At 45.8% G+C, this 16909-nt stretch overlaps 1 protein-coding gene across 1 annotated transcript in view; it reads left to right on the top strand.

The window, feature by feature from the left end:
• The window catches only part of lrrc32 (leucine rich repeat containing 32), a 37033-nt gene extending 21084 nt beyond the window's left edge, over positions 1–15949 (top strand). Inside the window, 5 exon segments of the mRNA XM_052026072.1 lie at positions 359–450; positions 8658–8922; positions 8925–9125; positions 9128–9235; positions 9238–15949. Coding sequence (XP_051882032.1) covers positions 364–450; positions 8658–8922; positions 8925–9125; positions 9128–9235; positions 9238–10559 — 1983 coding nt within the window. The 5' untranslated portion in view covers positions 359–363 and the 3' untranslated portion in view covers positions 10560–15949.
• The last annotated feature ends 960 nt before the right edge of the window (positions 15950–16909 follow it).

Genomic DNA, 16909 nt, shown 5'->3' with positions numbered 1-16909 from the left:
ATTAGTTCGGTACAACATTGTGGGCCGAAGGGCCTGTTCCTGTGCCGTACTGTTCTGTGTTCTGTTCTAAAGAAGGCAGCCCCAGCCTGTTCAATATTTCCCCACAATTATCACTTAACATTCAGTGACATTTAATGATAGGGTGCCTTTAATGACATATTGCAGCACTGCTTCTGCACCACAGCGATGTTTATATTACTGTGCTGTTTGGAATTTATATTATAGTCCTGTAAAAATTCCAGTACCGTCATTCTATTATAGTGCTGCTTAACTTGTCGTTGATTTTTGTTTTGTGTGAGTTTGCTGCAGCCTTTATGTTGCTAAACATCCTTTTGCTTTCACCTAATGTCCTTCACAGAAACTATGGAACGCTTGCTTCTCTTCCTTCTGGTGGCTGTGTACAGTGCAACAGCGTCATATCGACCTGAGAATCAGCCTCTCTGCATTACAGTAAGTACTAAGATAAGATTCACGGTCCTCAGTGTAGCAGGGACAATATGGCTTCCCTTGTGGGTAAGCAACAGAAAGGAAGTGCATTTCTTTACTGTCTCTCAGGTGCTTCTCAGGCCATCCCAAAGAGCTTCACAGCCACTCTTCTCCTTAGGCAGTCCCTCAAGGTTGAGGATGGACTGTCTCCACTCCAGCTGAGATTTCAGAAGAGATCCACCAGACGCTAAAGATGCTGGAATCTGGAGCAGAAAATGATCTGCTGGAGGAACTCAACAGCATCTGTGGGGGGGAAATGGACAGTGGACGATTCGGGTTTAGACCGTTCATCTGGACTGAAAGAATAGAGGGGGAATAGCTGGTATAAAGAGGTGAGGGGAAGGGGTGGAGCAAGAGCTGGCAGGTGATAGGTGGATCCAGGAGATGATTGGCAGATGGAGTCAGGTGGCGGAGGGAAGGGTGGAGCTAGTGACAGAGGCTGGGAGCTGAGAGGTGGAGGCAGCAAAGGGCTGCAGGTGGTGGGATCTGATAGGAGAGGAAGGTGGACCATGCAACCAATAAGGAAGGTGGGGAGGGCAGATGGGAACAGTGGGGGGGGGGGGGAGGGGACCCAGTGGGAGGGGTGTGTGGGTGATGGGCAGATGGATGGGAGGGGAAAGAATCTGGGTGATAGGGGGCTGAGGGTTGGGGGTTGGGTGTGTATGAGAGGAACTGTGTAGATAGGAAGATGAGAGAAAGGGACCTGTGCGTTGCCTGGAATGGAGAGCTGTAGTTATAGGGAGAGATTGGGTGTACTCTCACTGGAATGCAAGGGGACTTTAGAGGGGTTTATGAAATTTGAATGACATAGATAAGATAGTCAGAGTCTTTCTCTCACTGAAAGGCCTGGATAGAGTGGACGTGGAGAGGATGCTTCCATCAGTGGGAGAGTCCAGGATCCGAGGGCACAGCCTCAGAATAAAGGGACATCCCTTTCGAACTGAGATGAGGAGGAATTTCTTCAGCCGGAGGGCGGTGAATCTGCGGAATTTGTTGCCGTAGAGGGCTGTGGAGGCCAAGTCATTGGGTGTATTTAAGGCAGAGATTGATAGGTTCTTGATCGGTAAAGGTGATTAAAGGTTACGGAGAGAAGGCAGGAGAATGTAAAGTATAATCAGCCATGATTGAATGGTGGAACAGACTCGATGGTCCTGCACCTTATGGTCACAGATTTAAGGTGACGGGAGAAATTTATAGGAGATCTGAAGGGTAAGTTTTTCACACAGAGGGTGGTGAACCTCTGTAAGGAGAGGAGCTGATGGTAGTAGATACATTTGCGACATTTAAAAGGCGTTTAGACAGGTACTTGGATAGAAAAGGTGGAGAGAGATGCAGGACTAACGCAGGCAAATGGGATTAGCGTAGGTAGATGTCATGATCGGCATAGACAAGGTGGGCTGAATGGGCCCGTTTCTATGCTGTAGGATCCATGGGTTGTGAGCTGACTGATATGACCAATGTGGGAAGTGCAGACTGTGCCACAGACGGGGGCAGGAGGCACCTGATGGGATGGGTGGGTAGTTTGTGAGGTGGTGCGCTCCTCCCACTGTTTATGCTGAGCATCTGTGTGCATCTGATGCATGGACTTGAGCATCTTAGCATCACCCCAAAGCCTCCCTTTTCCACCTTGAACAGCCATAGGTGAAGGATTCTCAGAAAGCAGTGCATATGTTTCAAGGAGGTTTCGAGGACACCCTTGAATCTTTTCTTCTGTCCACCTGCAGGTCTCTTCGCGTGACAGAGCTCAGAACAGAGTATCTGTCTCGAGAGACACATAGAGGCTGCAGTTGCTGGAATCTGGAGCGACAAACAATCTGCCTGAAGAACTCAGCGGGTCGAGCAGCATCTGTGGGAGAGAGAGCAATGCAGGGTTTCGACCCGAAATCTCTCCCATGTCTTGAGGTTCCTGCGTAACTTCCTGATTACTGACGTATTTTTGAATTGTAGTCAAAGTCCTAGTGTAGGAAATACGATAACCGACTTAATCAGAACAACCTTCATCAAACATTAATGCAACATTGACCAAGTGATCTGTTTTACTGACTTTAGTTGAGCAACATATGTAAGGAGGTCAAATGTGAAGATACAATACACCTGGTGATCAAATATAAAGGTACAACGGCAAGACCCTTGGATCTCCTGGTGGGTCTTCTGCTGGGCCTGGCCAAGCTGGCCATCCACGGGATGCGGAAGCAGGCAGCCGAGGGTTCTGGCCGGTCTGCCTGCCTGCCCGTCTTCTGTGCTTATGTGTGCATGTGGGTGTCCTTGGAGATGGAGCTTGCAGTCTCCGCGGGCACCCTGGTTGAATTCCGTGCTCGGTGGGCCCCTCAGGGGATCACCTGTATCGTGGACGGTACAAATGCAATCCTTATCTGAAGTGTTGTGTGTTGCATTAGCAGGTGTAGTGTTGCGTGTGTGTTTGGCGGTATTAGTTCACATTATTTTACTGTAGTTATGTAGCTACTTAGTTTGTTTCTTCTCTTCTGTATTAGTTGTAGTGTCTTAACACTGGTTGTCCTTTTATAGAGCTTTTAGTTAATAAATGTTTATATATAAAAAAAAGGCAAGACCCTTAACAGTGTTGATGTACAGAGGGATCTTGGGGTCCGATCCATAGCTCCCTGAAAGTGGCTGCACAGGTTGATATGGTGGTGAAGAAGGTGTATGGCATGCTTGCCTTTATTAGTCAAAGCATTGAGTTCAAGAGTCAGGAAGTTATGTTGCAGCTTTATAGAAATCTGGTTAGGCTGTATCTGCATTCATTTCTGGTTGCCCCATTACAGGAAGGATGTGAAGGCTTTGGAGAGGGTGCAGAAAGGGTTTACCAGGTTGATGCCTGGGTTAGAGGGCATGTGCTATAAGGAGAGGTTGGAGAAACTTGGGTTGTTTTCTCCAGAGCGACGGAGTCTGAGGGGAGACCTGATAGAAGTTTAAAAGATTATGAGAGGCATAGATAGTCAGTATCTTCTTCCCAGGGTCGAAAAGTGAGAGGGGGTAAGTTCAAAGGAGGTGTGCAGGACAAGGTTTTACACAGAGAGTGGTGGGTGCCTGGAATGCGCTGCCAGGGGTGGTGCTGAAAGCAGATATGATTGAGGTATTTAAGAGACTCTTAGAGATCCTGAGTTCAAATCTCTGGATTAAACTATATATCTACAGCTTTCTGTCAGAGGGCCATGTCAATGGAGAGAGACTGGCCCCCTTGAATGAAGACTTGTTACTATGTTTGCTGCCAGCCAAATTTAGCATAAAGATATTAATCCAGAACAGATTTCATTAAATGAAAATCAGAAAAACTGCAGATACTGGAAATCTGAAATAAGAAAAAAAGAAAAAGCTGGAAACACTCAGCAGGTCAGGCAGTATCCGTGGAGAGAGAAACAGTTCATGTCTCAGATCTAGGACCCTTCATCAGAACTGGGAAAGAGAGAAAACAAGTTAGTTTTAGGTAGCAGAGCAGATGAGGGAGGGATGTATAGACCAAAGAGAATACCATTGGTAGGGTGAGACCAGATAACTTTAATGTGATGGCAATGTTGCCTTTAAAATCTGATTCAGCTGTATCGAGTCCCGAAGCCTGTAATGTGCCCAGATAGAAGATATGTTGTTCCTCAAGCTTGCATCAGACCTTATTGTAACAGTGCCAGAGTCAATAGACAGCAAGATCAGATTTCCTCTATCTTTTACTGTCCTGAGAGTGTCCTGCAAATGCAGAAGGTGCTATAGAAATGCAATTTTTTTTACTATGCAGTAACACCGAATCGCAAAGAGTAAGGTCGCGTCAGCTGCCTTTTGGATGTATACAAGTAAGTATAGTTATAGAGGGACAGAGTCATAGAGAGATACAGCACATAAACAGGCCTTTTGGCCCACTGAGTCTGTGCTGACCGTCAACCACCCATTTACACTAATCCTACGTTAATCCCATAATTGTATTCACCCCATATTTCTGCAAACTCTCCTCAGATTTTACCCCTCACCCACACACTGGGGGCCATTTACAGTGGCCGGTTAACCTACCAACCCCGACATTTTTGCGACCTGGGAGGAAACCGGAGCACCCGGGGGAAACCCACACGGTCACAGGGAGAACGTGCAAACTCCGCACAGACAGCGACCGAGGTCAGGTCTCTGGCACTATGAGGCAGAGGCTCCACCTTGTGTGCCACTGCACTGCCCATAAACTTCAAGGGAAGGCCTTTTATTACAGGGTGCTAAAGATCTGCTCACTGCCTTCCGTCTACAATTCTCGCTGCCTCGGTGAAGCAGCCAGCATAATCAAAGACCCCACCCACCCCGGACATTCTCTCTTCTCCCCCCTCCCATCGGGCAGAAGATGGAAAAGCCTGAAAGCAAGGACCACCAGGCTCAAGAACAGCTTCTATCCCACTGTTATAAGACTATTGAATGGTTGCCTAGTGCAAAAAGATGGACTCTTGACCTCACAATCTACCTCATTAGATTGTCTGTCTGCCTGCACTGCACTTCAACACTTTCTTCTACATTCTGTTATTGTTTTCCCTTGTACTACCTCAATGCACTGTTGTCATGAATCAATCAGTGTGGATGGTATGCAAGACAAGTTTTTCATTGTCCCTCAGTACAAGCGACAATAATAAACCAATTCCAATTCCCATTATGTTACTGGAGCCACACTTCAGGCCAGATCTAATTGAAAGGCAGGATGAATAGAATAGCCCTCTCCTGCTCCTATCCACTGGAGCCAGATCTGTGGTTCCGGACTCTGTGATGCTGCCAGTCTTCCACCATCTGTTATAAGCTATCATTAAAGACATTACAGCAGGGCACTTAGACAAATCCCAGGCAAACTCAACGTGGTTCCAAGAGTGTGGTTTCTCACGCTGGCCTCATCAGTTACCTCAGAGCCCACAGAACCAGGGTGGAAGTAAGTCATCCTCAATCCCGAGGGATGGCCTAGAAAGAAGAAGAGAAAGGTGACCCAGGTTTACTAATGTAGCACCTGTAATTAAGGCTTTATAAGGAAGCAGAGCACAATGCAGGGTAGGGCATTGAGTAACAATGGGGGAATGCCAGAAAACAATGGAATGCTGTTTCATAGCGGTGATGCCACCAGTTATTGAAGGAGGATATTATTTCTTCAGTGGCTAGGTCACCCTGTACACCTCAACCATGTATCACTTTGCAATTGATGACTTGCATTGCTTTGGCTATGCTTTGCTACATTGCATTGCTACATGACCCTACACAAAGTCTCTCTACAGCCAGGGTGCATTCTTTAAAGCACAGTCGCTCACTGTGGTAACACAGGAAATTAAGCAGGCAATTTGTGGAAATCTTTTCACACAGCGGGTGGTAGATATATGGAACCAGCTGCCAGAGGAAATGGGTGAGGCAGGTACATTAGATACATTATGTGGACAGGTATATGGATGACAAGAGTTTAGAGGGATATGGGCCAAGTGCTGGGAAATGGGATTAGCTTAAATATACATCTTGGTCGGCATGGACAAGTATGGGCTGAAGGGCCTTTTTCTGTGCTGTACAGCTCTATGACTCTCAGTCAACTTGTGTTGGGGTAATAGGATTGGACAGGATACTGGGGAGATCTCCTCCACACTCGACTGGTATTGGATTCAACAGTTTCAAAGAAAAACAAGAGTTCTCTGTGATGGCCTATCCTTAAACCACCATGACAAGAAATGGGCTTTGGGTAAAGGTTCTCTACCAACTTCTTCCCACTGTACAATACTGCCCTTTATCAATAATGATAGATTTTCAGATATTAATGGAGCAAGGATATGGTATTAGAGCAGGAAAGTGGTTCTGCGATGAGCTGTGGAAGATCTCACCAGGATGCTGCATGGTTTAGAGGGTATGAACTCCAAGGAGAGTTTGGACAAACTTGGGCTGTTTTCTCTGGAGTGTCAGAGGCTGAGGGGAGACCTGATAGAAGTTTATAAGATTATGAGAGGCATAGATGCAGTAGACTGCCAAAATCTTTTTCCCAGGGTAGAAATATCAAATACTAGAGGACCTGTATTTAAGGTGAGAGGGGGAAAGTTTAAAGGGGATATGCAGGGCAAGTTTTTTTACAGAGAGTGGCGGGTAACTAGAACAGGCTGCCAGGGGAAGTGGTGGAAGCAGATACAATATTGGTGTTTAAGAGGCTGTTAGATAGACCCATGAACATGAAGGGAATGGAGGGATACGGATCATGTGCAGGCAGAAGAGATTTAGTTTACATTGTGTTCAGCACACACATGACGGGCTGAAGGTCCTGTTGCTGTGCTGTTCTATGTTCTGTGTTCTGTGAATGATGAATCAGGCACTAGGAGCTGAATGGCGCATCCCTGCTTCTATTTCTAATGTGTTTATGTTCAATGCTATTTGTGGGAGCTTGCTGTGTGCTAATTTACTGCCATTTTCCATGATGCAGCATCCCTGCACTTCAGAAATACTTCCTTGAGTGTAAAGCCTTTGGGATGATCGAAGGTTGTGAAAGGGGCAACGTAAATCCTTCTCTTGCTGCTTCTTATTTTGGAGAATCTAACTCCATTTGAAAAGCCAGAATCTCATTGTGCAGATTGTCCTTCTGATGTCCCCTCTTTGGTCTCCAGTGCGTCACTTTCCTTCTTGTTGGTCTCTCAAGGAGATAATTCAGACACGGAAACCTTTTAAAATGACCCGAAGATTGATTATGATAGAGTTATCGTAGAACATAGAATAGTACAGGACAGGAACAGGCCCTTCAGGCCACATTGTCTGTGCTGAACATAATGCTAAATTAAGCTAAATCTCTTCTGCCTGCACATGATCCATATCCCTCCAGTCCCTGCATATTCATGTGTCTATCTAAATGCCTCTTAAACACAGGGGTAGTGGTGCAAGCCACCAACGCATCTGCTTCCATCACACCCTTGACAGCCCGTTCCAGGCTCCCACCACTCTCTGTGTAAAAACTTGCCCCGCACATCACCTTTAAACTTTCCCCCTCTCACCTCAGATGCATGTCCTGTAGTATTTGATATTTCTAAACTGCAAAAAAGATTCTGGCTGTCTACTCTATCGATGCCTCTCACAATCTTATAAACCTCTATCAGGTCTCCCCGCAGCCTCCGATGAATCCAGAGAAAATAACCCAAGTTTGTACAACCTCTCCTTATAGCTCATAGCCTCTAATCCAGGCAGCATCCTGGTGAACCTCTTCTGTACCATTTCCAAAGTCTCCACATCCTTCCTATAATTGGCCTATCCTATTCAACCTTCCCTCATTGAACAACCAGCATCAACCTAGAACTACTCTGGTGAACCTTTTCTTCACTGCTTCCAACATAATTACATGCATTCTTAAATAATGGGCTATGGACCAACTGCTGGTCAATGGAATTAGATTCTTGATGGCTGACATAGACATGGTGGGCCAAAGGGCCTGTTTCTGTGCTGTAGACTCAATGACTGATATCGTAGCAGGCACGGTAGTGTAGCAGTTAATGTAACACCATTACAGCGCCGGCAACCCAGGTTCAATTCCTGCCGCTGTCTGTAAGGAGTTTGTATGTTCTCCCTGTGTCTGCGTGGGTTTCCTCCGGGTGCTCCGGTTTCCTCCCACATTCCAAAGACGTACAGGTTAGGAAGTTGTGGACATGCATTGTTGGCGCTGGAAGTGTGGCAACACTTGTGGGCTGCCCCCAGAACACTCTATGCAAAAGATGCATTTCACTGTGTGTTTCGATGTACATGTGAATAATGAAGATATCTTATCTTATAAGTATTCCAGCTCTTGTCCCCTCTCTATTTTAATCTAATGGAAGAAGACAAGAGGTCAGCAGAGAGACACAAGAGACTGCAGATGCCGAAATCTGGAGCAACCACACAACCTGCTGGAGGAACTCAGCGGATCGAGCAGCATCTGTGGGGGGGAAAGGAATTGCTGATGTTTCGGGTCTGAGCAAGGATAGACTCGGGACCCCAAAGCGTCGACAATTCCTTTCCTCCCACAGATGCTGCTCGACCCGCTGAGTTCCTCCAAGAGGTCAACAGAGATGTTAGAATGGAACCAAACACCAGTCAGTGTAGAGCAGCAGCATCAGATAGGAGAGCAAAAGAGAGATGGGGGAGTACGCCAACGTATTTTGTTTATGTTTTTAGTTTTATAAAACACTAACTGCTCTTGATTTTTCCTTTTGTTTTAGGTAGAATCGGAAGCATTATGTCGGAACAAATCCCTTAACATTATCCCATTGGACCTTCCTCGTGACATATGGAAGCTGGATTTATCTGTTAACCACATCCAGAAGCTGACCTTGGAGAATTTGACTCAGTACAACTCCATCCAACACCTGGACTTGGAGTCCAACCACCTGGAGTTTATTCAGCCAGGATCCTTTGCCTTTCTACCACACCTGGAGGTGCTTAACCTTGCAAACAACCTCTTGGACCTGAGCAAAGATGGACTTGGAGGTTGCCGCATGTTAAAAGGTTGGAGTTGTCCGGAAACAGTTTGTACACTGGCGTTGTTGAGGGTTTCCTCAAGGAGGCACCCTTGCTTGAGGAAGTATCCTTGGCCAGGAACAGCATCACCAAACTTTCAGAGAGCACATTCCAAGGGAGCCCCTCATTGACACACATAAACCTGCAGCACAATATCATCATCAAGATAGAATCGGGGCTTTTCAGTCACTTTCCAATCTGTCCGTCCTCAATCTCGCCATGAACTCCATCCCCTGCATCACCGAGTTTGACCTCAAGCATCTCCAAGTCTTGAACCTGAGTAAAACAGCATCGAGCTCTTCGTCATAAAAGAATCTGATGAAGAGTATCATCTTCAGTGGTTGGATCTCAGCGATAACAACTTGCCCTATTTTCCCACCTTCCCCAAGAGAAACCGCCTCAGGCACCTGGATCTGTCGCGGAATTCCATCCAAGGATTTTCCCTGGATGCTGTCAGTCTCAGGATGGACCATCCAGGAGGAAGGTTGGACTGGAATCCTGAAGTGAACCAAAGCCGCACCACCCCAACAGCGCACCTGTCCGAGTTGGTGTACTTGGACCTGAGCTACAACGAGATAACCTCCATCCCGTGGGATTTCTTCCGGAGTATGAAGTCCCTGAGGTTCCTCAACCTGAGCAAGAACTGCCTCCACAGCTTTGTGGTGGATGAGATGAATGTATTGAATGCGCTGGTGAACCTGGACCTGAGTTCCAATGCCCTGCAGAACCTCTCGCTGTCCAGCAGCAGTTTCCACCATCTGAAATATCTCTACCTTCAAGACAACTACCTTCACAACCTGCCCTCTGATATCTTCAGTAGTCTCTCCAGCATCCAGATCCTTAGCCTTCAAAACAACAACATCAGTGTTTGCCAGGGGATTCCCAGGCATAAGAACCGTAGGGATGACTGCATGTTTTTCTCTGGAATCACTACACTTCGATATTTATATCTGCATAACAACAACATTAAGTACTTGCCTCCTCACGCATTTCATCAGACTCCCCTTACGGAGTTAGATCTATCTCAGAATCCTGGGATCTATATCCATCCTGAGGGCTTCTCTGGCTTGGAAATCCCCCTGACGTATTTGTCCTTGGAAGGCAATGGGCTGTCTTCGCTCAGTGTGAACCTGTCTCACTTTAACAACCTCAGAACGCTGCATGTGTCCAATAACCGACTGAGTGAGTTTCTGGTCACTGTCAGGAACCTCTCTTTGGAACACGTGGACCTGCGCAACAACACATTGGACAGCTTGCAGGAGACATCAATGGAGATGCTGAACGGGACCCTGCGGACCTTGCAGCTCTCTGGAAACCCGTTCAACTGCTGCCGGGCCACGTGGGTCAGGTGGCTGGCTCAGGTTGACGTGCCGGACAAGTGGTCAGTCCTGTGTTATTACCCTTCTATAAACGGGCACTCGCAGGCGTACTTGTTCAACGCTCAGCCCAACCTCTGCCAGGAGCTGCCCCTGGACTGGACAACCTGGGGCATCTTAATGCTGATACTAGTGACTGTGCTCTTGGGCTTTGCCACAGTCCTGGGCTGCTGCCTGGTACACAGGCAGCGAGTCAACAAAATGTTTGTACACCATGTAAAAGCCTAGCTAGCTGATTTAATTTTGTCTTTGTCAATGTGTAAATGAAGTGAAATGAGGAGAATAAATCTATATATGGTTCTGTATCCATCTCCTATTTCCCCTCCCAGCCCAACTCCAAGGGATTTTTTTGGTGAAAAATCCAGTTATTTCCCATTAACCTGACCTGTCTCCCAGGAGTGGCAGATTTATCATCAACAACTGATCCTCGGCAGCTTTCCCCAAGAGATGACTTCAGATCGGTATAAATGATAGGCTGAATGGCCTCTGTAATGGTTCTATGAACCTGTGCCTCCTTCAATCTCTAGTCCTGATATGTTGGCCGTGGGACAGGTGCTTAACAACAGGGGAATTTAAATAAAATGAGGCAGTGTAAACATAAGCACGTTAACTCGAAACTCAACAGCGAGTTTGGGGGTCCATGGTACTTCGGAAGCTAACTCAGTGTTGACTTTCAAAGAAAGTTTTTGGCATGGAAAAGTGGGGCCAAAGGGCCTGTTTCCATGCTGTATTACTCCAAGAGTTGCATAAGTACTTAAAAGGGGAAAAGATTATAGAGTGCCGGGAAATGAGCAGGCAAGGGAGAATGTAAAGTCTTTCAACTGCAGTGGGTTGAATCACCTTGTTGCGTACTCGAGAGTTATGTTGAAACAAGGTCACCCATCTACTTCCTATAATTATTTAAGGGAATTATTTTCTTGTTCCTTAATAACTATTGGGAATATAGTCTGAGTGTCCTCATACTTAATTATAAAGATTAGTGGCTCCTAAGTTCAATTTCCAACCAGTCTCAACATACTGGATAAAATTGCCCTCAAAGCTGCTCAGGTCTTCTCACGGTTTATCCAATGGCCATGAAGAAGTACATAGTTCAAGTACATAATTCCCTCCTTGTACTTCGTTCCTTGAATTGGCATCACAGGTAGACAGGGTGGAGAAGATGGTATTTGGCCCGCTGGTCTTCATCAGTTAGGGCACTGAGTTATAGGAGTTGGGACATCATGTGGAGTTGTATAAGGTGTTGGTGAGGCTGCAACTGGACTATTGCGTAGAGATTTGGTTACCCTGTTAAAGGAAAGCTGTCATTAAGCTGGAAAGACTGCAAAGAAGAATTATTAGACTGTGCCAGGTCTCAAGGGCCTGAGTTGTAGGGAGAGGTCGGGCAGGCTAGGACATTATTCCTTGGAGCCTAGGAGACTGAGGGGTGACCTTATTGAGGTGTATAACATAATGAGGGGCATAGAGCGGGTGAATGCACAGTCTTTTCCCAGGGAAAAGGAATCTAAAACTGGAGTGCATATGTTTAAGGTGAGAGGGGAAAGATTTAAAAGTGATGTTTTTAACATAGAGGATGGTGCATATTTAGAACGAACTGCCAGAGAAAGTAGTTGAGGCAGGTACAAAGATAATATAAAAATTTTATATTTTAAATTTAAATTAGTTTATTATTGACACATGTACCTAAGTACAGTGAAAAACTTTGTTTTTCATGCTATCCATACAGATCATTTCATCATATTGAAGTAGTACAAAGGAAAACAATAACAGAATGTAGAATAAAGTGTTACAGTTACAGAGAAAGTGCAGTGCAGGCCGACAACGTGGAGAGGAAAGATTTAGAGGGATATGGGCCAAATGCATGTAAATGGGACGAGCTCAGATGGGATCTTGGTTGGATGAGTTGGGCCTGTTACAATGCTGTATGACTCTATGTCTCTACAAAGCAACGAACAGAGTGAGATGTAAAAGGGTGGGGTGAAGCACAATGGTTGACATCAACCAACTGGACCAAGGGTTGAAGGGCCTGCTGATGTCCTGCACATTCTACTATTTATGGTGATATTTCCCAATAACCCAAGAAGCTCGACTCTCAGACACATGAAGCTGAGCTCTTTTTTTGGATGAAGCATGGGAGGGTTGCTAGTGATCGTAGAAAACATAGCGCAACAGTGTATTGTGCCTTCGGAACTGAGAACTCTTGAGTCGTGCTGTGAACAACCTTTAAGAGATATCTTTATTAGTCACATGTACATCAAAACACACAGTGAAAATTCATCTTTTGTGTAGAGTGTTCTGGGGGCAGCCCGCAAGTGTCACCACACTTCTGGCCCCAACATAACATGCCCACAATTTCCTAACCCGTACGTCTTTGGAATGTGGGAGGAAACCGGAGCACCCGGAGGAAACCCATGCAGACACGGGGAGAACGTACAAACTCCTTACAGACAGCGGCCGGAATTGAACCCGGGTCACTGGTGCTGTAATACTATTACGCTGGCCGTTAACAATGTACAGTTGTTAATCAGTACCAGAAAAATGTAGTTTTATTGCCATTTCCTGCTTGCCTTCCTTCCACCTCATGGGGTCCCTTCCACGTCTCTACACAGATGCAGAGGAGATTTACCAGGATGCTGCCTGGATTGGACAGCAGGTCTTATGACGAAAGATTGAGCGAACTTGGGCTTTTCCCTTTGGAAAGAAGGGGGATGAGAGGTGACTTGATAGAGGTGTACAAGATGATAAGAGGCATAGATCGAGTGGACAGTCAGAGACTTTTTACCAGGGCGACAATGGCTAACACGAGGGGACATAATTTTAAGGTGATTGGAGGAAGGGATAAGGGGGATGTCAGGGGTAAGTTTTTTACACAGAGAGTGGTGGGTGCGTGGAACACACTGCCGGCAGAGGTTGTGGGGTTAGATACATTAGGGACATTTAAGAGACTCTTAAATAGACACATGAATGATAGAGAAATGGGAGGAAAGGGTTAACATTTGGGAGGGAAGGGTTAGGTAGATATTAGAGCAGGATAAAATTTCAGCATAACATTATGGCCCGAAGGGCCTGTAATGTGCTGTAGTGTTCTATGTTCTACATCATTTATTGGTAGATAATTCAGGCAGGGAAGAACTCAAACAGAACTTGCAAAGAAAAATCCACTTGATTGTCGAACCCAGCAAGGCATTATAAGAACTTGGAGAAAAGAAGAAGCAAACATTTGTCAACACCAGGGCTGCAGAGTGGCGCAGCTGGCAGAGCCACTGCCTCACAGTTCCAGAGACCCAGGTTCAATCCCAACCTCCGGTGCTGTCTGTGTGGGTTTGCACGTTCTCCCTGTGACTGCACGTATCTCCCCCTGGGTGCTCCGGTTTCATCCCATATCCCAAAGACGTGCTCGTTGGTGGGTTAATTGGCCTCTGTGAACTGTGTGTAGAATCTGGGGGGGAATTGATGAGAATGTGGAGAGATTAAAAATGGGATTAACGTAGGATTGATGCTTGAGACGCACTCTGTGGGCTGGAGGGCCTGTTTATGACTCAATGATGCCTGTTAAAAAGATTGAAGAAGGAAAGGAGCCCCACAGTTTTCAGAAGGAGCCAGGTGACATAGATGTGAGAATGAAAATGAAATGGATATGTTCTACTGAAGAAGTTAAACCGTAAAGAATTATGCTTCTCTGCATTGTGCTGGAACTAGTACCTTCAATAGGGCCGAATGGCCTTCCTTGCTCAAGTAGATCATGCCTGAGTGACTTCATCTCCATCTCCTTGCCTTTGTTCCTTAACCCTTAATACACTCGCAAATAAGATAATTATTTATTAGTCACATGTACATTGAAGCACACAGTGAAACGCATCTTTTGCGTAGAGTTTTCTGTGGCAGCCCGCAAGTGTCGCCACGCTTCCGGCGCCAACATAGCATGCCCACAACTTCCTAACCCATAAGTTTTTGGAATGTGGGAGGAAACCGGAGCACCCGGAGGAAACCCACGCAGACACGGGGAGAACGTAAAAACTCCTTACAGACAGCGGCGGGAATTGAACCCGGATCACTGGCACAGTAATAGCATTATGCTAACCGCTACACTATGGTGCTGCCCAAATAAAAATGTATGGATGCTCTTCTCCTGAAGTCAATGGTGTAAATTGGTAAATTGGTTTATTATTGTCACATGTACTGAGGTACAGTGAAAAACTTGTCTTGCATACCGTTTGTACAGATCAATTCATTACACATTGAAGTAGTACAAGAGAAAACAATAACGGAATGCAGAATAAAGTGTAACAGTTACAGAGAAAGTGCAGTGCAGGTAGACAATAAGGTGCAAGGTCATTAATAAGGTAGATTGTGAGGTCAAGAGTCCATCTTATCGTACTAGGGAACCATTCAATGACCTTATAACAGTGGGATAGAAGCTGTCCTTCAGCCTGGTGGTACGTGTTTTTCAGGCTTTTGTATCTTCTGCCCGATGGGAGGGGGTAGAAGAAAGAATAATCTGGGGTGGGAGGGGTCTTTGATTATGTTGGCTGCTTTACCGAGGCAGTGAGAAATGTAGACAGAGTCCATGGAGGGGAGGCTGGTTTCCGTGATGTGCTGAGCTGTGTCCACAACTCTCTTCAGTTTCTTGCAATCACAGGCAGAGAAGTTGCCAAACCAAGTCGTAATGCACCAGATAGGATGCTTTCTATGGTGCATAAAAATTGGTGAGGGTCAAAGGGGACATTCTGAATTTCTTTAGCGTCCTGAGGAAGTAGAGGTGCTGGTGAGCTTTCTTGGCCGTGGCATCTACATGGTTGGACCAGGAAGTTCAGGTACTTCAGGTGCTCTGGATGTAGTCAGCCTGGGAACTGATAATATGAACTTGCTCACATCACACGCAACAATCGGTGATTAGCTTGCTGACGTCATCATGTCTAGTAAAACAAAGAGAGCTATGAGTGCACTGATATTATTGCTATGGTTCATAATATACATTTAAGCAAAAGGCAATGTCCACTATCTTATCATGTGTATGTAATTTGATCTTAATTGAGAGATTTGGCTGAAGAGGGAAACTAATGTAAGCAGAAATCTGCCCTGATAAAAAGGAGTAAGAATTGAATTGTAATACCAACTTACATTGAGTCAGGATCAGAGTCATACAACACAGAAACAGGCCCTTCAGCCCAACTCATCCATGCTGGCCAAGATACCCATCTAAGCTAGTCCCATTAGCTCGCATTTGACCCATATCCCTCTGAACCTTTCTTATCCACGTACTTGTCCAGATGTCTTTTAAATGTTCTTAACGTACCTGCCTCAACCACTTTCTCTGGCAGCTCATTGCAACCTCTGGGTGAAAAAGTTTCCCCTAAAGTTCTGATTAAATCTCTCCCCCTCTCACCTAAACCTATGCCCTCTAATTCTTGATTCCCCAACCCTGGGAAGAAGACTGTGTGCATTCACACCCTAATGATTCTATATACCTCTATAAGATCTCCGTCTCCTACATGCTAAGGAATAAAATCCTAGTCTGTCCAACCTCTCCCTATAACCCAGTCCCTTAAGTCCTGGCATCAACTTTGTAAATCTTTTCTGCACTCTTTCCAGCTTAATGGCATCTTTCCAATAACAGGGTAACCAAAACTGAACACAATACTCCAAGTGTGGTCGCACCAACATTTTGTACAACTGCAACATAACATCCCAACTTCTATACTCAGTGCCCTGACTGATGAAGGCCAGTGTGCTAAAAGCCTTCTTCACCACCCTGTCCATCTGTGACACAACTTTCAGGGATCTTCTAAATAATATTGATTAAGGGCTATGTATTGGGATGCACACCAGAGATATTACTTCAAAAAAAATGTGAAGGGGTGTTCCATAGAACATAACAGCACAATACAGGCCCTTCGGCCCACAATGTTGTGCCGACATTTTATCCTGCTCTAAGATCTAACTCTTCCCTCCCACATAGCCCTCCATTTTCCTATCATTCATGTGCCTATCTCTTAAATGCCCCAACGTATCTGCCCCCACAACCTCTGCAGGCAGTGCGTTCCACACACATACCACTCTGTTTATAAAACTCACCCCTGATATCCCCCTTATATCTTCCTCCAATCACCTTAAAATTATGCCCCCTTGTGTGAGCCATTTTCACCCTGGGAAAAGTCTCTGACAGTCCACTCAATCTATCCCTCTTATCATCTTGTACACCTCTATCAAGTCCCCTCTCATCCTCCTTCTCTCCAAAGAGAAAAGCCCGAGCTCACTCTTTGGTCTCCAATCCAGGCAGCATCCTGGTAAATCTCCTCTGCACCCTCTCTAAAGCTTCCACATCCTTCCTATAATGAGGCAACCAGAACTGAACACAATACTCCAAGTGTGGTCTAACCAGAGCTCTATAGAGCTGCAACATCACCTCGCGGCTCTTGAACTCAATATCCCGACTAATGAAGGTGAACACACCACACACTTCCTTCACAACCTTATCGACCTTCACGGCAACCTTGAGGGATCTATGGGACGTAGACCCCAAGATCCCTGTGTTCTTCCACACTGCTAAGAGCCCTACCATTAACCTTGTATTCTGCCTT

The sequence above is a fragment of the Pristis pectinata genome, chromosome 11 (assembly GCF_009764475.1).
Source record: "Pristis pectinata isolate sPriPec2 chromosome 11, sPriPec2.1.pri, whole genome shotgun sequence".
Lineage (NCBI taxonomy): Eukaryota > Metazoa > Chordata > Chondrichthyes > Rhinopristiformes > Pristidae > Pristis > Pristis pectinata.
The sequence above is the reverse complement of the archived record's forward strand: the minus strand, read 5'-3'. Positions and strand labels throughout refer to the sequence as shown.